Source organism: Narcine bancroftii, chromosome 1 (assembly GCF_036971445.1).
Source record: "Narcine bancroftii isolate sNarBan1 chromosome 1, sNarBan1.hap1, whole genome shotgun sequence".
NCBI classification, from domain to species: Eukaryota; Metazoa; Chordata; class Chondrichthyes; order Torpediniformes; family Narcinidae; genus Narcine; species Narcine bancroftii.
This window is the reverse complement of record NC_091469.1, coordinates 291,220,061-291,243,712: the sequence shown is the minus strand read 5'-3', so window position 1 is coordinate 291,243,712 and position 23,652 is coordinate 291,220,061. Positions and strand designations below refer to the sequence as shown.

Sequence of the window (23,652 nt, the reverse complement as noted above, 5' to 3'; positions counted from 1 at the left end):
ATTTTAGATTGGGTATTATGCAATGATAAGGGGCTAATCAGCAATCTTGTTGTGCGAGACCCTTTGGGTAGGAGCGATCACAATATGATTGAATTCTCACTCGACATGGAGAGAAGGTAAATCGTGCTTGACAAATCTATTGGAATTCTTTGAGATGGTGACAGGTAAAATAGATGGGGGAGAGCCAGTGGATGTGGTGTACCTGGACTTCCAAAAGGCCTTCGATAAGGTCCCACATAAACGACTGGCTTCCAAAATCAAGGCTCATGGGATTGGGGGCAAAGTATTGATGTGGATTGAGAACTGGCAGGCAGGTAGAAGACAGAGAGTTGGGATAAATGGCTCGTTTTCTGAGTGGCAGGCGGTGACCAGTGGGGTACCACAGGGATCTGTACTGGGACCCCAGCTGTTCACAATTTACATTAATGATCTGGATGAGGGGATTAGATGTAATATCTCCAAATTTGCAGATGACACTAAGCTAGGAGGGGTTGTGTGCACGGAAGAGGAGGTCAGAAAGCTCCAGTGTGATTTGGATAAATTGAGGGACTGGGCAGATACATGGCAAATGCACTACAATGTGGATAAATGTGAAGTTATCCACTTTGGTAATACAAACCGGAAGGCAGATTACTATTTGAATGGCAATAGATTAAGAGATGGGGAAGTGCAGAGAGACCTAGGGGTACTTGTACATCAGTCTCTGAAGGCAAGCATGCAGGTACAGCAGGCGGTTAAAAAGGCAAATGGTATGTTGGCCTTCATATCAAGAGGGTTTGAGTATAGGAACAAGGATACCTTATTGCAGCTCTACAGGGCCTTGGTGAGAGCCCACCTGGAGTATTGTGTGCAGTTTTGGTCACCTTATGTAAGGAAGGATGTTCTTGCAATGGGGGGAGTGCAGAGGCGATTCACCAGGCTGATACCTGGAATGGCAGGAATGACTTATGAGGAAAGATTGCGCAAATTGGGATTGTACTCGCTGGAGTTTAGAAGATTGAGAGGGGATCTCATAGACACATATAAAATTCTGGCAGGACTGGACAGAATGGATGCAGATGGGATGTTTCCAATGATGGGAAAATCCAGAACCCGGGGCCATGGTTTGAGGATAATAGGCAAACCATTTAGGACCGAGATGAGGAGGAATTTCTTTACCCAGAGGGTGGTGAATCTGTGGAATTCATTGCCACAGAGGGCAGTAGAGGCAGGTTCATTAAATATATTTAAGAGGGAATTGGATCTATTTCCTCTGTATAAGGGTATTAAAGGTTACGGAGAGAAGGCGGGGACGGGGTACTGAACTTTAAGATCAGCCATGATCTCGTTGAATGGCGGAGCAGGCTCGAAGGGTCGAATGACCTACTCCTGCTCCTATCTTCTATGTTTCTATATTTAGAAACTACAACACATTTTTAAGTTATTTCAGGGAAAATGGATGTTTTACCTTAGCTCTGCTGCTGAAGTAGCATGGATCTCTCAGTGGCCACTCATTTCAATTCCCTGTCCCATTTCCTTGCTGACATATCTGTCCATGGTCTCAGGCACAACCACCCACAAATTGGAGGAACAACACCTCATCTTCAGTCTGGCCACCCTCCAACCAGATGCCATTAACATCGACTTCTGTGGTTTCTGTTAGAACCCCCCCACCCCTTCCCCATTCATCACTATTTCTCCTATTCTCTGCTCTATCTCTCGCCCTCTGTCTCCTTCCTCCTCTCAATTCTCACCTCTCCTTTCTCTTATCCATGTCCAATTAACACCTTTTGTCTGTTGGTCTGTACTCCTCCCCCCTACCCTTTCCCCAGCCTTTTCATTCAGGTGCCTGCCTGCTTTTTACTCATACCTTGAGGAAGGGTTCAGGCCTGAAATGTTGGTGATATGTCTTTACCTCCTATGGATGCTGCAAGACCTGTTGAGTTAATTTTTCTTAAATTTAAACACTCAGCACAGTAACAGGCCATTTCAGCCCACAAGTCCATGCTGCCCAATTTACACCTCATTAACCTACAAGCTCTTCTGTGTTCTCATTACTTTGCTGAGGAACATTTGCCATTGTAAATTGCTATGTCAATGTCACAGCTGTAGTCCCCAGCCATAGGGTGTAATTCAAGAGCAGATATTTTCGATCTTTCCAAATTCTCCTTACACATGGGAACTTGGTCACGAGTCACAGATTCTCCCATTGTCCCTGTGCCCTTACCATCTCGTTGACAGCCTTTTGGAACAGGGCGCTATGTCTCTTGGCTTTTACGTGACTGAAGATCTCCTGCAACTCGTCTCCTTGGTCTTTGTGCATCATGAGCCCACAAATCGGGTCGGGCAGTCCTCTACACCCCTCAACCTGTTGGGACAATGTCCAGAGATTTTAAATCACTCACAATGCTTTCTTGTACACATACAAACATGGTTAACACAAAGCTGCTACAGAACCAGTGACCCAGGTTCGAACCCCACGCTGTCTGTAATGAGTTTGTACGTTCTCCCCGAGGGCTCCAGTTTCCTCCCTCTGTTCAAAACATACAGCAGTTGTTGGTAAATTGGGTGTAATTGGGCAGCAAGGGCCGGAAGGGCCTGTTACCGTGCTGAAAGTCTAAATTTAAATTTAAAAAATTTAAACATTTTTGATTCATTCCGAAAGATTGGCATCTAATGTAAACTCCAGGGAGTCATCGGGGAGAAGGGGAGCTGCTTCCATTGCCGGGTGGCACTCATCTTGGGTCAGTCAGTGGCTTCCTTGCGATGGTGACAAACAGACGGAATTACCTGCTGACTCTCTTGTATTTCCACTTGGAGGGAGGTTGGAGACCAGACAGGATGGTTCAGGGGAAGATCGGCTGAAAATTTTGACGCACCCAATTTACAGCTGGAACAAAAAGCCAGTGATCAGAGTGAGTGTGCAGGGAGGCTCTGATGTACAGGGAACAATTCAACAACAACCTGTCCTATGTGTTCCATCCAGGGTGGGGTTGGGAATGAGAATGGACCCAGGAACAAGTCCTTCTGTTTACTGCATAATTAATGTGGGATCAGGACTGACCTTGTAACTCAGCGCCGTGTCTGTCGCCAAGCTCCACGTCCATAACTGAACCGCATTTCCCTCCCTGAAACCCGCCTCCCTCCCCGAACCCCACGTTTCTCAACTCCCCTACTATTGGTGATGGTGAGCTCATTCTGCCCTCCCAGCCCTGGGTACCAGATTGCATTCACTTGAGTCCTGACCATTCCCCAATGCCACACCCATGAGAAACCATCCCTGCAGCCACTCCTGTCAATGAAATGGAAGAGTTGATGGGCTCAGCTTCTTGGGAAAGAATATCTCCAGTGAGCTGACCTGAGTCAAGCACGTTGACACTATGGACAAGAAACCATAATTAGAAGCTGCCTGCCAACAGAATGAGGAACAGGAAGGTCTTCCGCCCAGCCTGAGTCAGAAGGTCACACCATGAATCCCAATCTTTGAGAGCTGAGCCATAAACTCTGGGCTGACACATTAGTGCAGCATTGAGTGCTGCCTGTCGGAGTCGGGTTTTACCGATGAGATGGCATGGGTACAAGGTAGTGGTTTTTACACAGTAATGTTCAAAATGTACTTCAGTACAGCCAACACAAGCCAACACGCTTACCTGAAGAAATCCTGGCAAATCTTCCCTTGTGATCTTTTCAATTCAGCCCGTAATCTCTGAGAAAGAAAACAAATCAAAAACTGGCATGTCACACAGAGATTTCCCAGGCAGAGAAAATGCCACCCAATGTGGCTTCACTGGAGCAGACTCCAACAGAAAGCTCAGGACAGTCTATTGTCACCCTAGCAACACTGATCTCCCACCCCAGCGGGGATTCTGGATACAAACCAAGAAAGTGTTCAAATTCTCAACCCTCAAATCCCTCTCCATCTCTGTCCCCTCCCCACACTCCTCTCTCTGTCCTCTCCCTACACAAACCCCTGCTCTATCTCTGACCCCTCCCCACAAAACCCCCCTCCCCATTTCTGTTTGAAGAATAGAATACAAGAGCAAGGACGTGATGGTTGAGCCTTTATAAGGCCCTGGTGAGACCTCACTTGGAATATTGTGAGCAGTTTTGGGCTCCTCATTTAAGAATGGATGTGCTGACTTTGGAGAGGGTTCAGAGGAGGTTCACTGGGATGAGTAAAAGAATGAAGGGGTTATCAGATGAGTAGTGTTCGACAGCTCTTGGCCTGTACTTGTTGGAATTTAGGAGAATGGGGGGGGGATGTCATTGAAACATTTCAAATGCTGAAAGGTGTGGACAGTGTAAATGTAGAAAGGTTGTCTCCGGTGGTGGGAGAGTCTAGGACAAGAGGGCACAACTTCAGGATTGAAGGGCATCCACTGAGAACAGAGATGCGGAGGAATTTCTTCAACCAGAGTGTGGTGAAACTGTAGAATTTGTTGCCACAGGTGGATGTGGAGGACAGGTCACTGGGTGTACTTAAGGCAGAGATTGACAGGTTCTTGATTAGCCAGGGCATCAAAGGTTATGAGGAGAAGGCCGGGCAGTGGGGCTGAGTGGGAAAATGGATCAGCTCATGATTAAATGGTAGGACATACGCTAAGGGCTGAATAACTTATTTCTGCTCCTATCTCTGGCAGTCTTATGGTTTTATCAAACCTCCCCAATCTTTGAACCTCCTGCTTCATTCCTCAGGCTAGACAAACAACTCTTAGTTTGCGTGAACACTGAAAATATAAGGAAAGGAGAAATGGGCCAGGGGAAGATGAGGAGAACACGAGTAGGACCATTGGACCTGTCACTGTGTCAGGAAACTGGTAGCAAGATATAACTCAGGAGAGATCAATGAGGTATGAATAAATACATTTAATAAACCAAGCAGAGTTTTTAAAAAAAAGCAAACCATAGAGGAAGAGGCCTCACCTGACGCAGAAGAGAAATGATACATTGATTAGGCTGTATAAGGTGAAGTTGGGGAAGGTCACATGGAGCCTCAACATTGCATGAGACTGGACGGCTGCGCCAATCTCTGCAGGATAAATGCAATCCTATACAACCTTTCCGCATGCATTTGATCACTGAAACGCAACCTGTTTGTGGCGTGAATGTCCCAGCACAGAACCAAATATTCAAAACTCCAAACATTAACATTTTGCATGACAAACACACCCACTCTAATCTATCCCTCCCCTCACAACTGTACCTCCCCTCTAATACCTCCCTCCCCATATTCCCTCTCTCTCCCTCAGTCTGTTTCTCTCTCTCTCTCCCTGAGTCTGTCTGTCTTTCTGTTAGTCCCTCTCTCCCTCTCTCTCTATCATTGATTCTCTCTCGCTCTTGTCTGTCTGTCTGTCTGTCTGTCTCTCTCTCTCTCTCTCCCCCCCCCCCCCGAGTCTTTGTTTATTTCTGTCTCTCTCTATCCCTCTGTCTCTCTATCATCCTATTTAATCAAAAACACACATTGAATGAAGAGCAATGCTTAGTTACTGAAATCCTCCTCCTTATGTCAGGATCAACCAACTGGGTCTTGGGGAGGAATCTCTGGAATGACCCTATCACCTGCATATGAGCTGGACCGTGTGAGGGTGACACACCAGCCATCTTCCACATTCCCGACTCCCTCCTCTAGAAACGGAGCCCAAGAGTGGTGCAAAGGGCAAAACCTACCTCAATCATCTTACAGCTTTCAGTTTTGGACGCCTTCAGCTCTTCGATCAAGATATTTTCCTGGAACATGAAGGGAGTGCAAACAAATGCAGATGTGCTTGAATAGCAAGGGCATTTCATCTTTATACTTGCCTCAGGAAAAGGGACATGCTTGCCTAATAGACTTTCAACTCTCCTGGAATGTCTTTCCTTTTCTCCATGTTTTTTGTTAATATTTTTCCTTGGCAAATTATCACCCAATTCCCTATGACCCATCTTTGGGTCTCTGCATCAGAGGTGAGGCGCTCCAAGAGGCACGGAGCTCCAGGGGTATGGCGCCCAAGATTGTGAGGCGCCCCAGGAGGGTGAGGTGCCCCAGATTCTCTGTAGTATGAGAGGTCAAGTGGGCATTAGATGTAGAGGTCAAATGGCATAATCCAGGAAGAAGGGTCTCAGGAGAGCGGTCTGCTGTTCAGTGCTGGGATGGGATGTCCAATTCAATTGTGAATCTGATCTACCATTTCCTGGAGAAATGCCTTACTAAAGTCATGTAGACAGCATCCATTGTCTGACCCTTATCAAACCCCTCAAAAAAATTGTTTGAAGACATGCTCTCCCCTGCATAAAGTGATGCTCTACTCTCCCGAGCAAGTCCTTGCTTTTCCACATGTGAGTAGATCCTATCCCCAAGAATCTTCTCCAATAGTTTCCAGGCTCTCCAGTCCAGTCCTCACTGGTTTCTCCCTAACTACTTCTTAAACAGAGAAAAAACATTGGCTGCAAAGCAATGCTGGAGAAACTCAGCAAGTTTCGTAGCATCTAAAGCATTGACTACTTGCAATTCCCTGGGTCATCTGGGCGGCACAGTTAGTGTATGGTTAGCACAACACTGTAACAGCGCCATCGATCGGGACCTGGGTTCAAATCCCTTGCTGCCTGCACATCCTCCCTGTGTCTGCGTGGGTTATCCCTGGGGCTCCGGTTTCCTCCCACCATTTGAAATGTTCCTGGGGGTTGTAGGTCAATTGGGTAGAAATTGGGCGGCATGGACTGAAATGGCCTGTTACTGTGCTGTATGTCTAAATTAAAAAATTTAAATGAAATATCTGTGGCTAGAAAGGATATGAAGATTTCTGTCAGGGCCCTAGCAATTGCCTTTTTTACCTCTCTCAATAATCTGTGAGGTCCCATCAGGCCTTGGGGGACTTACCCTGCTTAATGCCTTCAGTAGACCCAACACCTCCTCCTTCCTGATTCTAAAATGTCTAGACCGGGTTTTTTTTTAAACTCACATTCCATCTTGTATTCCCTATGCAATAAGTGGTAACGGATTGCTTTAGGTGGTATGTGAGTGGGAAGGGAAGGTTGAGAACCACTGCTTTAAACTCGATTGTTACTGAAATATTTTGATATGCAGTCATATGATGAACCATTTAAAAACCCAACCATGCACCTTACCTCAAAAATGACAGTGTCTTTAGAAATCAGCAGGCTTTGAACCTCATGAATCTGCTTCTGAAAAGCAAGAACACAAACATAGAGACTGCTCTTACCACAGAGAGTACCAGACGACATAGGAGGTGAGGCCATTCCACCTGTGGAGATGACCACGTCACTGGGAGTAATTTGATCACATCGTTTGGGCTGCGTGACTATTCTCGAACCACCATTTTGGTGGGGAAACACTGCCTACTTTAGTCGGAAGATGTTGCTGTTGTTCAGGTCATGAATTCGGTTTATAGTGTCATGTGTGATTTGTATAAATGACTTGGATGAAAAAGAAGGTGAATGGGGTAGTAAGTTTGCAGATAGATATTTGCTTACCTTTATATTAAATATACTTACAGTCAGGTCAGCATTCTGGGCTAACAGCTCGCCTATCCGATATCTCAGCTGCCGATTATCCTTCTCCATTTTTTCAATCTACAGAACAAACCAGATATGGAGTAAAACGTAGTTGGCACAGGGGCCGTAGTTTTGCCAACCCTGCCATAAATTTACATCTGCACATTGTATTTATGTATATGAATATAAACCATTCATTCAAGTCAGCAAAGTGAGATGGATACAGACCCAATGTGGGCAAAAGAACGGAAGAACACAAGAAACAGGGGCAGGAGTTGGTCATCAGGTCCAGTGAGCCTGCTCTGCCACTCAATAAGATCACAGCTGATCTAGAAATGCACTCAATGCACCTATCTGTCTTTTCCCTATAACCCTTAATGCCCAAACTATGCAAAGATCCATCGAACTCAACACAGGATTTGGGGGGGGGGGGGGCGGGGGTGGAATATAGCAATAGGGAGGAGTGAACCCAGAGAGAGATTGAAAACATGGGAGCGAAATTTAGAATGAATCCACTCAGAGAAACAGCAGATCACGGATAGGTTAACGTATAGTGATATCATTGCAAGCCTTTTATAAACCCTGTCAACACACACATGAATGCCATTTTTTTTTGCACTAAAATAACTGTGAATACTATCTAATTTTTAAAAATTTATTGTCTCTTCTCAAAACACAGAAACGCTGGAGGAACTCAGCTGGTCTTGCAGCAGACATAGGAGGTAAAGATATCTTACCAATGTTTCAGGCTTCAGCCCTTCTTCACAGCATGAGTGAAAAGAGACAGGCATCTAAATTAAAAACTAAGGAAAGGGGGAAGAAAGGTGAGCACTGATTTTGGCTCTGTGAAAGGAGACGGAGGGAAAAGGGAAGTGAGAGGGAGAGGGGAGAGAGAAAAAGCTGGAGGAAAGGAGACAGTGGGAAGAAGAGGGGTGGTTTCAATGGAAACCAGAGAAGTCGGTGTTAATGCCCAGATGGAAGATGAAGTGTTTTTTCTCCAATTTGCAGGTGGTCTCAGTCTGGCAGTGCATGAGACCATGAGCAGACATGTCAGCAAGGGAATGGGACGAGGAATTGAAACAGTTGGCCCCTGGGAGATCCACGCTATTGCGGAGGACAGAGCTGAGGTGCTTGATGAAGCGATCTCTCAGTTGAGTATCCTGTTTTTTTTTTAATTGTTTTTGTCGTTATAGTTCTTTTTAATCAAAGTACTTGTTCCAGCAGCAGCGAGTAAAATGTTTGGTTCACATATTCATAGTTCAACATACGCAACTATAAACCCATTTTCATCGTCACTCACCTTTCCAGATGTTGACCAGAGCTGTCCGACCAGAACCTCATTCTCTTTCTTCTGCACAAAGACAAGCTAAGTTTCAGTTGCATTTTAGAGCAAGCAATCCCATCATTCCGTAGATATTTTATACATGCTTGCTTCCAACAAGATCTGAAACATACCCAACAGCAAGTCACGTTCTCAGCACGCAAGTGCTAGTCAATGGTCATCTCCATTGATGGAGATAGCCTTGATATTCAATGGTGTTACCAGTGTTGTCCTCCACCAACCCCCCCCCCCCCTTCAGTAGGGAGCACATCTAGATCAGTATTACTAATACTGTCACCACAGCTGGTCTGAGACTGGGACATCTGGTATTCATTGAGTTTAGGAAAATAAGGGGTGATCTTATTCAGACATCCTCAGGAGCCAAGACAAGGGAGATTTGGAGATATTTTTCCTGGTGGGAGACTGAGGTACAAGGCGACTCAGCTGTAAGATAAGGAAATCCAAGGTGGTACAAATGTGGTAAAAGGTAAAATATGAAAGACTGCAGACACCTTGGTTGAAGTCACAAGCAGGACAAGCAGTGTACTTTATGTAGCAAAGATAAAGGTACATAACCAACATTTCAGGCTTGAGCCCTTCATCAAGGTATGAGCAAAATGTAGGCAGACACCTGAACATAAAGGGGGAGGGGTAGAGGGAGGAGCAAAGTCCCACAGGCAGCAGGTAATAGATGGAGAAGGGAGGGAGGGCACAGCAGCAAGCAAGGGATAGGGAGATAGCTGTGTGAATAGAGGGAAGGGGTGGAGAGCTGAGTGAAAGAAGAGAGGGGAAAGAGGAGGGAGAGGTTACTAGAAACCGGAGGTCGATGTCATTTCCATCTGGCTGGAGAGTCCCCAAAAGGAAAATCAGATGTTGTTCCTCCAATTTACAGGTGGTCTTGGTGGGACAGTACATGAGGCCATGGACAGACATATCAGTATGGGACAGAACTGAAATGGTTGGCTACTGGGAGGTCTCTGTCACGGATGCGGACAGAGAAAAGGTGCTCAGCAAAACGATCTCCCAGTCTCTGATGTAGAGAAGGCCACAAAAGGAGCACCAGATGCAGTAGAGAAAAGTTCTTCTCTCAGAGGACAGAGAACCTCTGGTCTTCTCTCTCCAAGGGCAGGGGCCAGAATATTAGATATTGCAGATGAAACTAAAACTGTCTGGTACTGTAGATAGTGAAGATTGTTTCTGCTAAGTACAATGCCAGTTATGAGAGCATTTGTGCTCTGATCTGGGAATCAGTCTGTCCGTACCAGCTCTTTGCACTGTGTCCCCAGTTGATAAACTCTCTCCCATGCATCTCTCCTTGCACACCTTGCATCTTCCAACTCTTCCACCACAGATTGCATACTGTGAAGTGTCCTTTGAGAACTGAAAAAGGCAGCACACAACATTAGCACTTTGCAGAATAAACTGTCTTAAATCTCTAGCTTCTGGCCACTGCAATACTGACCTGTTACGTTGGAGACCAATATTAGAAGGTGAAGGTCAGATGTTCTCAAGGTCCTTGTACATGTTTCAGCCTGATGGACATTAAATCGTGGTCATTTGTGGAACCCAGACCTTGGGAGGTTCACATCCTCTGGGATGTTTGACCTCAGATGTATTGAAGCAATACAGTGACTACTGGTTAAGGGGTTATATTGGAGCTCCGATAACCAAGCCTCCCTTCAACAGTACATCACCACGCTCCGGTCTCCACTGCTCAGAGTCTGCACACTCGACAATGAGTTCTGCTGAAAACCTCATCAATGTGATATTGTTGGCAACATTGAAAGGGTAAACAAAGGGAACAGCTTCACCCAAATGTTAACCTGACAAGACTGCACAGTTTAGTTAATCAAGTCTCACTAGCAGGGCGTTAATTCAAGTCCCAGTCTAGACGTGAGCTGCCTTATAGCTCAGCGCCAAGGAAGTACGGTCCTGAAGGAGCTCCCCACTGAGGGAGGGGCAGAACTGAGGGAGCTCCCACAGTGGGAGGGGTGGTACTGAGGGAGCTCCCACTGTAGGATGGTACGGAGAAAGCTCTCACTGTGAGAGAGGCAGTACTGAGGGAGCTCCCACTGTGGGAGGGGTGGTAGTGAGGGAGCTCCCTTCTGTGGAAGGGGCAGGACTGAGGGAGCTCCCACTGTGGGAGGGGCAGGACTCGGGAAAAGTCGCACTGAGGGAGGGGCCTGGCTGCGTTGGAGTGGGAATATGCAATGTCCAAGGGGATGGTGGCCGAGTTCAGGGAATGGTGGTTGATGACAAAAATCATGTTTTAATTTGACGTGTAACACTGTGTAATAGAGGGGTGGTTGTAATTACTGCCTCTCATGGGTTTGTTGCCACATGTTATGGTGATTTTTGGTTTTAGTTGTAGCTCTCTGTGTTTCGTGTTTGTAATGTAGTTTGAATAAAGTTTGTATGTTTATTTAAATAAAAGGGGCCGCACTGAGGGAATGCTACACGTGGCAGTGCTAAGAGGACAATAATATTGGAGACAGGGCTTGGCGAGAGCAGATTGCTAATAGGTGTCACCATGGCAGAATATCTAACATGGGCTCTGACAACAGGAGAATGGTGTTTTAGTGCTAACCAGGCAGTAAAACCTTGTTTGAACGTGGTAGTTTGGGTCCAAGATTTCATACCACGTTACAGCCGAGTCGTGGAACAGATGCATATAAGTCATGATTCAGGAAGCAGGAAAACAGAATTTAAGCCCATCCGAATTGTGCTGCCGTCACACTACCGGTCTCCTGCCCACCCGACTCGCGCTGCCAGTCTCCTGCCTGCCTGATTTGTGCTGCCAGTCTCTCGCCCACCTGGTTCATGCTGCCGGTCTCCCCCCTTGTCCATGATAAGAGTCAATTTTTGAGTTTGTGGCTGTTAGCCACTGTTAGCCTGGCATCCTAAAATCAATGTTTGGGGTTCACAGGCACCTGAGCTATAAGTGATTCTGCAGATTAACGAATCGCGTTCTAACAAGGTTTCACCTGTTGGAATCTAGGGGGTTAAAACATTATGAAAGAAATGATTAATTAATAATTTTATATTTACTGCATGGTTCAGGGAAAAAGAGGAATGTGATTAAGTGGCAATCACAGCATGGAGCAAAGTTGGCTGAGCAAAATTGTCTGCTCCCAAATACAGGGAGAGGAAATGCATAAAACGATTTAGGAGGAATGCTCAAACTGAAGGAGGTGGTGAGTAGCACAGGAGACACAGGCCAGACCAGAACAAAGAATGGCCTGCAAGAAACAAAGGGAATGGAAAACCAGTCTAGGAGGAAGATTAAGGCATGAGGAGGTGTTAAAGAGAACAGCAGAAATTGGCCAGACAGGAACAGAATGGTGATTAGAGATATCTGGGGATGAATTAATTTCTGATCAACACAACAGGATAGTCTGGCCTGGAGGATTAAGATGGGAGTGCTACTCCCCAGATATCTGCAAAACAGGAGATGATGACTTGTGATAACCCTTATGCAAAAAGATCTAGCAAAGAAAGACAACTTTTGTTCTGTATGATAATGAAATCTAGCAAAGGAAGCCAACTTTTGCTCTGTATGATAATGAAATCTAGCAAAGGAAGCCAACTTTTGTTCTGTATGATAAGGTTGATCTATATAAACTGAGCCAACTGGACAATAGGGGTCAGTCTTGGGGAATAGCTCACTGTGCAGGTGACCTATGAACTAACGATTGACCCAGAGCTCTGTTAAGTTTTATTCTTGTGCTGTGTAATAAATTGACTGTTGAACCGAATACCTTCTCCTATCACTTCATTCAAAGAACACGCTGGACTCAGACCACACATAGACTAAATTAAGAGTAAGGTAAAGCCAGAGTCCGACAATTTGGTGACCCCGACGTGATGAAGATGGAGAAGTGACGGAAGAAAAAGATACGAAACACCGGTCGATTGTGGTGTGGTGATAACAACAAGTGACCATTCAACAAAGGGAGGTAAGCAGACGCCTGTTTTAACTAAGTTCTGCTATTGGCAACGATAAAATTGTGTGTTGTCACTACTCTGCAAAAGCCCTAGTTAAAGCCAAAGAATAAAAGAAACGGGGGTTAGAGTCCCCCGTAAGGAGCGGGGGTTAGAGTCTCCTGCACAGAAAAAGAGGTTAGAGTCCCCCTAGTAGAACGGGGTTGAAGTCCCCTGTAGAAAAAAGGGGGTTAGAGTCCCCCTAGTAGAACGGGGTTGGAGTCCCCTGTAGGAAAAAAGGGGGTTAGAGTCCCCCTAGTAGAACGGGGTTGGAGTCCCCTCGTAGCGATCTCGAGAAATAGGTTTAGACACTTGGCCAATTAGAATAAGGTGTATTGTGATAGTTATTTGTTTCTATAGTGTGTAATAAGTATTTGATTAAGGATCGTGTACCATAGTAGTGTATAATAAGTATCTGTATAAGGTGTATTGTGTTATAGTTATTTTTCTATAGTGTATAAGTATATACACCTTTCATCCCTAACGTCGAAGTACTCGAGATGGCAGAGGTCGACAGCATCGAGTCCACGCTGCTGAAGATCCAGCTGCGCTGGATGGGTCACGTCTCCAGAATGGAGGACCATCGCCTTCCCAAGATCGTGTTATATGGCGAGCTCTCCACTGGCCACCGTGACAGAGGTGCACCAAAGAAAAGGTACAAGGACTGCCTAAAGAAATCTCTTGGTGCCTGCCACATTGACCACCGCCAGTGGGCTGATAACGCCTCAAACCGTGCATCTTGGCGCCTCACAGTTTGGCGGGCAGCATCCTCCTTTGAAGAAGACCACAGAGCCCACCTCACTGACAAAAGGCAAAGGAGGAAAAACCCAACACCCAACCCCAACCAACCAATTTTCCCCTGCAACCGCTGCAACCGTGTCTGCCTGTCCCGCATCGGACTTGTCAGCCACAAACGAGCCTGCAGCTGACGTGGACTTTTTACCCCTTCCATAAATCTTCGTCCGCGAAGCCAAGCCAAAGAGAGAGAAGTATCTGTTTAAGAATCGTATAGTGTATCATAATAGTTTATAATAAGTATTTGTTTAAGGATTGTGTACAGTGTGTCGCTGGTGTTTATAATAACGTGGGAAGGGTCGAAGAAGATTGCAGGGTGTCAAAATCCTACCGGGGAGAGACCCAGTGAAGTACGAAGTCTAAAGGGTTAAAAATCGGAACATAAAATGGAAGGAGTAATTAGGGATGTAGGGCAAGAGTTCGGGGAAGACAGATGGGTTCCCCCATCTGTAAACCGACAGTGGGAAAAAACAAGGAATCAATTACTGGGAGGATTACCGAAGGGAGAGGAGGTACAGGCTATGGCACGGTACGAACAGATATGGAAAGAGCTGCAGAGTCAGGAGAAGGTACCACGAGGGTTTGAAAAAATCCGGATGGTACTGTACTTAGGAGAAGCAGAGAGGGAAGCAGCCAAGGAGGTACAGGAACATGAGGCAAAGGGACAAGGATCTATATGGAATAGAAGAAGGCTTAAACAACAGAAAGAAGTGAAGGAACAGAGAAGGGCAGATTTACACAATATGACATTGGCTTGCATGGCTGTGGAAGCGAACCTTCAACATGATATTAAAAAGGGATCCCATATCACTAAGGAGAATATGGGGGAGGTTAAGCCGTCAGCCCTGCTATATCCAAAGTTACCGGAGACATTGCCACCACCTTATCCTATTCCCCAAATGCCAGCGATGCAGATAAGTGAGAGAATAGTGAATGTCACTGAGTTAACAGGTCCAGAACTACATGAAGCGAAGGAGAGACTTAAGAGAGTTGCGCAGGAGAGAGTGGAGGAAACAAAGGAGTGGGTGCACGAAGTACAGAACGATATATGTGCAGTAAGGGAAAATAGTAGGTGCTTGGGAAAAACAGATGAGAGAGAGCTGGGACAAGAAGAGGAGAATAGGAAGGGAAATGACCCAGGGAGTATCAGATGGGAGCGGGAGAGAGAGCAGAACGAGGAAACTGAAATAGCTAGTGTGAGTGTTGAGAGTGAAGAGGAGGAACAGCCAGTCACGATCAGGGGAAGCATGATCACACACAGAAGACAGGGTCAGGAGAACCCTCGCTCCCCTTTGGGATATGCGTTGCGGGACAGGGAGGAAGTACGGCTTCCAGAAAGGTATAGACAGATGCCGCTAATTTATGAGGGTCCGCAAATTGGGGGAAGGGGATATGGACCACCACAAAATGAGCATTGGGTCCAGCCCCAGAGATCGTCAGTGCCACCCCCGGTACATCAGGCACCCCATGCGGCTTTAGCTCCGAAGAGACAATTCCCTTTGCTGACAGAGGAGGAGCAATATTGCCCACAGTGACGGAGCCCGAGCACCCACGAGCAGGCTAGGTTGGCAGACCCTTTCCTGCAGATTAAAGTAATGGACATGGAAGTATCCTTTTTAGTGGATACGGGAGCCAGATTTTCAACACTCACTGGCGCTGAGTTTCAAGCTAAAACATCATCCTCTAGCATCCAGCTGATAGGGTTCTCGGGTACACCAGAAAATCTGCCGTTTTCTACACCACTAGTCACTTCTGTGGCTGGACAGACTTTTACACATCAATACATTTTGTCAGCCAGGTGCCCTACTAATCTTTTGGGCAGAGACCTACTGGTCAGGTGCGGAGCATCGATCCTTTGTGGACCCAGCGGAATAGAGGTCACCTTTCCAAATGGATATTCTATGAACTGTTCATTAACTACACTTCATTCCGGTTTTCAGATGTTGTTGGCGGCAGCTGGAGGATCCGTGTCTGAGGGACAATGGGCTGACATTTACTGGGGGTTGTTGGAACCGGAGGACACCACAAAAGGGAGGGCTGCTAAAGCTTTATAATCAATGGAAGCCGTGGATCCAGACATTACACCCGTATACCCCTCCCTCAGACCCCCCCCCCATATGACCCTCTTTTACGATAGGGATGGGGATGAAATGTATCAGCATGCCTTTTATGAAGAGGTAGAGGGCATGCAATGGGAGATTAATTCGGACTACATAGTGGTAGGAAAGGAGGGAAAGGAGGGAGTAGCCGCTACGGTAGCACTGACATCTGAACAGCTGGAATGGCATGAGATGGCAGGTGAGGCCATTCCTCATGTCACCCTTGCAATTGACACTACTCACTAGGCAAAAGATTTGGGACCGATGTGTCGGAACTTGATGTCCCTAGGTGACTGATCCGATACCCAAATACCGACAGTGCAGTTCTCCTCATCTGGTCAGGCAAACAGGATTTTGTCCCCGACATATGATCGAGTCCTCCTTGATCATAGACAGATTGAACGCTTTCATGGTAGAGAGAAGATTCTCTCCCTGAGAACCTGTGGTCAGTGGGATCAGCAGATGTGGGTTTTTGTCAGCAGGTTGATCCCATCACCTTCGAACTGTCAGACTATACCCCAATTTGGCAGATGCAGTATCCCCACAAACCTGAAGCTGAGGAAGGTTTGGCAGATACCATTGATGGCCTTATGTATTCAGGGGTGTTGGAACATTCGTGTTCTAGTTGGAATACACCCATCTTACCTGTTCCTAAACAAGACACACGCAAATATCGGATGGCCCATGACTTAAGGCGCATCAATGGTATTGTGAGAACACCCACAGTACCAAACCCATATACTGCCATGACTGCTTTAACTCCTAACCACAAGTGGTTCTCTTGCATAGATTTAGCGAATGCTTTCTTTTGCTTGCCGCTGGCAAAACCATTAAGAGATGTGTTTTTGTTCACGTGTAGAGGTAGAAAGTTGCGGTATACTAGGCTTCCGCGGGGCTTTATCTTATCTCCAGGGATTTTCAATCAGGTGTTGAAAGAACAGCTGGGGGGGCTAGCACTGCCAGGTGGGGTAGTTCTGATCCAGTATGTAGATGACATCCTATTAGCAGCACCTGATCATACTTCCTGTTTGGAGGCCACCTGTCTCCTGCTAGTGCAGCTGTTCAAGGCAGGCTTTAAAGTCTCTGGCTCAAAGCTGCAATGCTGCAGACAGGTGGTCACCTTTTTAGGTAGAATGGACTCAGCGAAAGGCACAGGGATTTCCCCTGCACATCGAACAGCGATACTACAGAGTGGGAGTCACGTGATGGAGTAGTGGCCGGATGGTGAACTCCAGCCCTCTCCAGAAAAGTCGAAAAAAACAAAGGAAAACACAAAGGCACAGAAAAAAAAGTTAAAGAAAAGTGAGTATAAAGGTGGAAAGAAGATGGCGACAAAAAAAGAAAAATCGAAATCAACGGTAAGAAGAGAGGAAGAGAAGACAACGGAGGAAGAAGGAGAGGGCCTTACCTGTTCGAAGAGGCCCGCGGTGGAGAGAGAAACCCGCTCCCTCAGGTCGGTAGAAATTGGACAACAAAAATGGCTCGCTGAGCCGAGTAAAAGTGCGCAAACCGCGCATGCGCATGAAAAAAAACACACCGACGGGAGGGGTGACCAGCTGGGGAGTCGAACTCCACAGCCGGCAACGACAGCTGCAGAACACCTGCAGCAAGAAGAGAACACAGAAGACAATGAAAACAAGAAAGAAGAGAAGAAAAGGGCAACAAAGAAACAACAGATGGCCAACCCAGAGGAAGAAGAAGAGGAAGAGGAAGACTACAGTGAAATAGAAGAAGAAGGGAAAGGCAAGATAAAGGATATACTTTCTCTTATTAAAGAATACATGGAGTCATTTAAAGAATGGCAAACACAGGAATTTAATGATTTATCTCTCTTTCTTTCTTCTCTTAGGCTTGGCTTCGCGGACGAAGATTTATGGAGGGGGTAAAAAGTCCACGTCAGCTGCAGGCTCGTTTGTGGCTGACAAGTCCGATGCGGGACAGGCAGACATGATTGCAGCGGTTGCAAGGGAAAATTGGTTGGTTGGGGTTGGGTGTTGGGTGTTTCCTCCTTTGCCTTTTGTCAGTGAGGTGGGCTCTGCGGTCTTCTTCAAAGGAGGTTGCTGCCCGCCAAACTGTGAGGCGCCAAGATGCACGGTTTGAGGCGTTATCAGCCCACTGGCAGTGGTCAATGTGGCAGGCATCAAGAGATTTCTTTAGGCAGTCCTTGTACCTTTTCTTTGGTGCACCTCTGTCACGGTGGCCAGTGGAGAGCTCGCCATATAACACGATCTTGGGAAGGCGATGGTCCTCCATTCTGGAGACGTGACCCATCCAGCGCAGCTGGATCTTCAGCAGCGTGGACTCGATGCTGTCGACCTCTGCCATCTCGAGTACTTCGACGTTAGGGATGAAAGCGCTCCAATGGATGTTGAGGATGGAGCGGAGACAACGCTGGTGGAAGCGTTCTAGGAGCCGTAGGTGGTGCCGGTAGAGGACCCATGATTCGGAGCCGAACAGGAGTGTGGGTATGACAACGGCTCTGTATACGCTTATCTTTGTGAGGTTTTTCAGTTGGTTGTTTTTCCAGACTCTTTTGTGTAGTCTTCCAAAGGCGCTATTTGCCTTGGCGAGTCTGTTGTCTATCTCATTGTCGATCCTTGCATCTGATGAAATGGTGCAGCCGAGGTAGGTAAACTGGTTGACCGTTTTGAGTTTTGTGTGCCCAATGGAGATGTGGAGGGGCTGGTAGTCATGGTGGGGAGCTGGCTGATGGAGGACCTCAGTTTTCTTCAGGCTGACTTCCAGGCCAAACATTTTGGCAGTTTCCGCAAAGCAGGACGTCAAGCGCTGAAGAGCTGGCTCTGAATGGGCAACTAAAGCGGCATCGTCTGCAAAGAGTAGTTCACGGACAAGTTTCTCTTGTGTCTTGGTGTGAGCTTGCAGGCGCCTCAGATTGAAGAGACTGCCATCCGTGCGGTACCGGATGTAAACAGCGTCTTCATTGTTGGGGTCTTTCATGGCTTGGTTCAGCATCATGCTGAAGAAGATTGAAAAGAGGGTTGGTGCGAGAACACAGCCTTGCTTCAAGCCATTGTTAATGGAGAAGGGTTCAGAGAGCTCATTGCTGTATCTGACCCAACCTTGTTGGTTTTCGTGCAGTTGGATAATCATGTGGAGGAACTTTGGGGGACATCCGATGCGCTCTAGTATTTGCCAAAGCCCTTTCCTGCTCACGGTGTCGAAGGCTTTGGTGAGGTCAACAAAGGTGATGTAGAGTCCTTTGTTTTGTTCTCTGCACTTTTCTTGGAGCTGTCTGAGGGCAAAGACCATGTCAGTGGTTCCTCTGTTTGCGCGAAAGCCGCACTGTGATTCTGGGAGAATATTCTCGGCGACACTAGGTATTATTCTATTTAGTAGAATCCTAGCGAAGATTTTGCCTGCAATGGAGAGCAACGTGATTCCCCTGTAGTTTGAGCAGTCTGATTTCTCGCCTTTGTTTTTGTACAGGGTGATGATGGTGGCATCACGAAGATCCTGAGGCAGTTTACCTTGGTCCCAACAAAGCTTGAAAAACTCATGCAGTTTGGCATGCAGAGTTTTGCCGCCAGCCTTCCAAACTTCTGGGGGGATTCCATCCATAGCTGCTGCTTTGCCACTTTTCAGTTGTTCGATTGCCTTATATGTCTCATCCAGGGTGGGAACCTCATCCAGCTCTAGCCTTAGGGGCTGTTGAGGGAGCTGGAGCTGGGCGGAATCTTGGACTGAGCGGTTGGCACTGAAAAGAGATTGGAAGTGTTCTGACCATCGGTTGAGGATGGAGATCTTGTCGCTGAGGAGGACTTTGCCGTCTGAGCTGCGCAGCGGGCTTTGGACTTGGGGTGAGGGGCCGTACACAGCCTTTAGAGCCTCGTAGAAACCCCTGAAGTCGCCAATGTCCGCGCTGAGCTGGGTTCGTTTGGCGAGGCTAGTCCACCACTCATTTTGGATCTCCCGGAGTTTGCGCTGAAGATGGCTGCATGCGCGACGGAAGGCTTGTTTCTTTTCTGGACAGGACGGCTTTGTAAGGTGAGCCTGGTGGGCAGCTCGCTTCTTTGCCAGCAGCTCCTGGATTTCCTGGCTGTTTTCGTCAAACCAGTCCTTGTTTTTCCTGGAGGAGAAGCCCAGTACCTCTTCAGTGGATTGCAGTATGGTAGTCTTCAACTGATTCCAGAGGGTTTCAGGGGACGGGTCCGTGAGGCGGGTTGCAACGTCGAGCTTTGCTGTGAGGTTTGCCTGGAAGTTTCCTCTCGCTTCGTCTGACTGCAGGTTTCCAACATTGAACCTTTTTCTGGGGGCTTTATTGTTCCTGGGCTTTGGCTTGAAGTGAAGGTTGAGCTTGCAGCGAACCAGCCGGTGGTCAGTGTGGCATTCCGCGCTAGGCATGACCCTGGTGTGGAGCACATCTTGTTTGTCACTTTCTCGCACCAGGATGTAGTCCAGGAGGTGCCAGTGTTTGGATCGGGGATGCATCCAGGTGGTCTTAAGGCTGTCCCTCTGCTGAAAAAGGGTGTTTGTAATGACAAGTCGCTGTTCTGCGCAGAGCTCCAACAGGAGGCGCCCATTGTCGTTGCACTTGCCGACGCCATGCTTGCCCAGGATTCCTGGCCAGGTTTCTGAGTCTTTGCCGACACGAGCGTTGAAGTCGCCCAGGATGACAACCTTGTCGGCTGTAGGGGTACGTTGGATGAGGTTGCGCAGGTCGGTGTAGAACTTGTTATTTTCTGCTGGTTCCGCCTGGAGGGTTGGAGCATAGACACTGATGAGGGTGATGTGACGCTTGTTTTGAAGTGGGAGTCGCATGGACATGATTCGGTCCGAGAGGCCTGTCGGAAGGTTTTCGAGTTTGGAGGCAATGAAGCTCTTGACCATGAAGCCTACACCAGATAGGCGTCATTCATCCGAAGGCTTGCCAGACCAGTAGAGTGTGTAGCCCGCGCCGCGTTCTTGGAGGCTGCCTACATCTGCCAGGCGGACTTCATTGAGAGCGGCTATGTCGATGTCAAGTCTGAGGAGTTCATGTGCAATGAGGGCAGACCGACGTTCAGGTCGGTGGCTGTCAGCCTTGTCTAGCATGGTTCTGATGTTCCAGCATGCTAGCTTGAGTTTGTGAGCATCTTTTGAGGGGGAGGACGTGGAGGGGGAGGACGTGGACCTGTCCTCGGGCCTGCGCAAAGGAGCTTTTAGGTGGAGTGCAGTGCGCGCAGTACTGGCCCCACCCTTTACACCCATGGTTCGTGTGCCGTGGCCGAGCAAGCTGGGACGTGGCAGCGAGGTCCTTGGGTCGTAGGTTTTATATCGGAGTGGCCTTCTCCTATGCAGGTTTTTTACCTGGGCTGGAGGGGCCTGCCTCCCCTCCTAGGTCGGTCCATACTGCCCGGACCGGGGCCGAGGCCGCCGCAGTTCACCCTGTGCCTGGATTGGGGCCGCCGCCTCCCACTCTCTGCCCGGATCGGGGCCTTCGCCTGCCCCACTTGACCGAGGCCAGGGCCGCCTAAGATATACTACAAGAGAAAAGGTACTGGAGAAGACAATGGAATAAGTAAGAGAGGGCAACAAGCCACTGGAGTACAAAGGGCAAAAAATCTTCATTTATCCAGATATAAGTTTTGAACTCCTAAAGAAGAGAAAGGAGTTCAATACAGCAAAGGTGATTTTTATGGAAGAAAGGGTATAAATTTATACTAAAGCATCCAGCGGTATTGAAAATATTTATTCCAGGACAACAAAACAGACTATTCTCGGATCCAGAAGAAGCACGAAAATTTGCAGACCAATTACAAAATAGACTGAGGGATGAAGACGTGTAATGAGAGTAAAAATGATCACGATTGATATGTATGTGGGTAAAGAGGTATAAGAGTGTATATGTATAATGTGCATACGTGAATGTATCCGTATTTAGAGGAAAATATAGATAGTATAGACAAGAATTAATAAGGGAAGGAAATGGAATAGAGGGAATAAGGAGGGAACTAAAAGAGTGAACTTTGTTACATATGAAAAGTGAAATCTTTTCTGGGGGAGCTGGGTGGGGAGGAGTTGCGGTCACTGCAAAATCAGTTGACGCTTGCGAGTGAATTCGCAAACCCAAATGGAGAGGGGAGATGTGGTTGTCCGACAAAGGATAAAGGACAACTCAGGAGGGGAAGGGGAGATTGGGCCTAAAGAAGTTTTAAATAGGAGAATAAGGAAAATGTTTGATGTTTTAGGAATGTTGTCTTATAAAGGGTTTAAAATAAGAAAACAGAAATGGAAAAGGAGGAAAGGTAATGATGGAAAAACGGAAAGGGAAGATAAACAAAGTATAAAATGGCTACGCTGAACTATATGACTTTAAATATTAATGGAATACATAACCAAATTAAAAGGAAGAAACTGCTAAATTTACTGAAAAAAGAAAAAATTGATATAGCATTTGTCCAAGAAACACACTTAACTGAATTGGAGCACAAGAAATTAAAGAGAGATTGGGTAGGACATGTAACAGCAGCATCGTATAATTCAAAAGCAAGAGGAGTGGCTATATTAATTAGTAAAAATGTGCCATTTAAAATAGAAGAGGAAATAATAGATCCAGCAGGGAGATATGTAATGATAAAATGTCAGATATATTCGGAGTTTTGGAATCTACTCAATGTATATTCACCTAACGAAGAAGATCAAAAGTTTATGCAAATTATCTTTTTGAAGGTAGCTAATACGCAAGGGAACATATTAATAGGAGGGAATTTCAACCTGAATTTGGATAAAACTGGGAAAAAAAATTAACAGAAAGAACAAAGTAACCAAATTTATAATTAAATCAATGGAAGAAATGCAACTTTTGGATATATGGAGGAAACAACACCCAAAAGAAAAGGAATATTCATATTACTCGGCTAGACATAAAACATACTCAAGAATAGACCTATTTTTGTTATCAGCTAGTATGCAAGATAGAGTAAGAAAAACAGAATATAAAGCTAGAATACCATCGGACCATTCACCCTTAATATTGACAGTAAAGCTAGAGGACATCCCTCCAAGAATGTATAGATGGAGATTAAACCCCATGTTACTTAAAAGGCAGGATTTTAGAGAAATTATTGAAAAACAAATAAAAATGTATTTTGAAATAAATACGGAGTCAGTGGAAGATAAGTTTATACTATGGGATGCAATGAAAGCATTCATTAGAGGACAAATAATAAGTTATGTAACCAAGATGAAGAAGGACTATAATCAGGAAACAGAGCAGTTGGAAAGGGAAATAGTAAATATAGAAAAAAAATTAGTAATGAAGGAAGATACAACTAAAAGAAGAGAATTGGCGGATAAAAAAATAAAATATGAAACACTACAAACATATAAGGTGGAGAAGAACATAATGAAGACAAAACAGAAATATTATGAACTAGGTGAAAAAACGCACAAAATCCTAGCATGGCAGCTTAAGACAGAACAAGCTAAGAAAATGGTATTGGCATCAAGGAAAAAGACAAACAAATTACATATAATCCAAAAGAAATTAAGGAAAACTTTAGAGAATTCTATGAACAATTATACCGAACTGAAAACGAAGGGAAAGAAGGGAAAATAGATGAATTTCTGACTAAAATTGAACTACCAAAACTACAAATAGAGGAACAAAATAAATTAACAGAACCATTTGGAATAGTAGAAATACAAGAGATAATAAAAAAATTACCAAATAATAAGACACCAGGAGAGGATGGATTCCCAATAGAATTCTACAAAACATTTAAAGACTTATTAATTCCGCCCCTCCTGGATGTAATCAACCAGATTGATGAAACACAAAGCTTACCAGATTCATGTAAAACAGCAATAATTACAGTAATACTAAAGCAAGGGAAAGATCCACTCTCACCAGCGTCATATAGACCAATATCTTTACTAAACACAGATTATAAGATAATAGCTAAACTATTAGCAAACAGATTAGCAGAGCATGTACCGAAAATGGTAAATTTAGACCAAACTGGATTTATCAAAAAAAGACGCACA

At 46.0% G+C, this 23,652-nt stretch overlaps 1 protein-coding gene and 1 long non-coding RNA gene across 2 annotated transcripts in view; both read right to left on the bottom strand.

Moving 5' to 3' along the window:
- Positions 1 to 5,646: 5,646 nt before the first annotated feature.
- LOC138751747 (uncharacterized) lies at positions 5,647 to 8,823 on the bottom strand. The gene is made up of 4 exons (XR_011350153.1): positions 8,771 to 8,823; positions 7,471 to 7,548; positions 7,084 to 7,140; positions 5,647 to 5,706 (listed from the first exon to the last, which is right to left on the bottom strand). It is a non-coding gene; the product is annotated as an uncharacterized lncRNA (long non-coding RNA).
- Positions 8,824 to 9,151: 328 nt separating this feature from the next.
- Positions 9,152 to 23,652, bottom strand: part of LOC138756948 (inositol 1,4,5-triphosphate receptor associated 2) — a 57,948-nt gene continuing 43,447 nt past the window's right edge. Inside the window, exons 8-9 of the mRNA XM_069923463.1 lie at positions 10,054 to 10,171; positions 9,152 to 9,235 (exon numbers count right to left, since the gene is read on the bottom strand). Coding sequence (XP_069779564.1) covers positions 9,152 to 9,235; positions 10,054 to 10,171 — 202 coding nt within the window. The remainder of the gene's footprint in view (positions 9,236 to 10,053; positions 10,172 to 23,652) is intronic.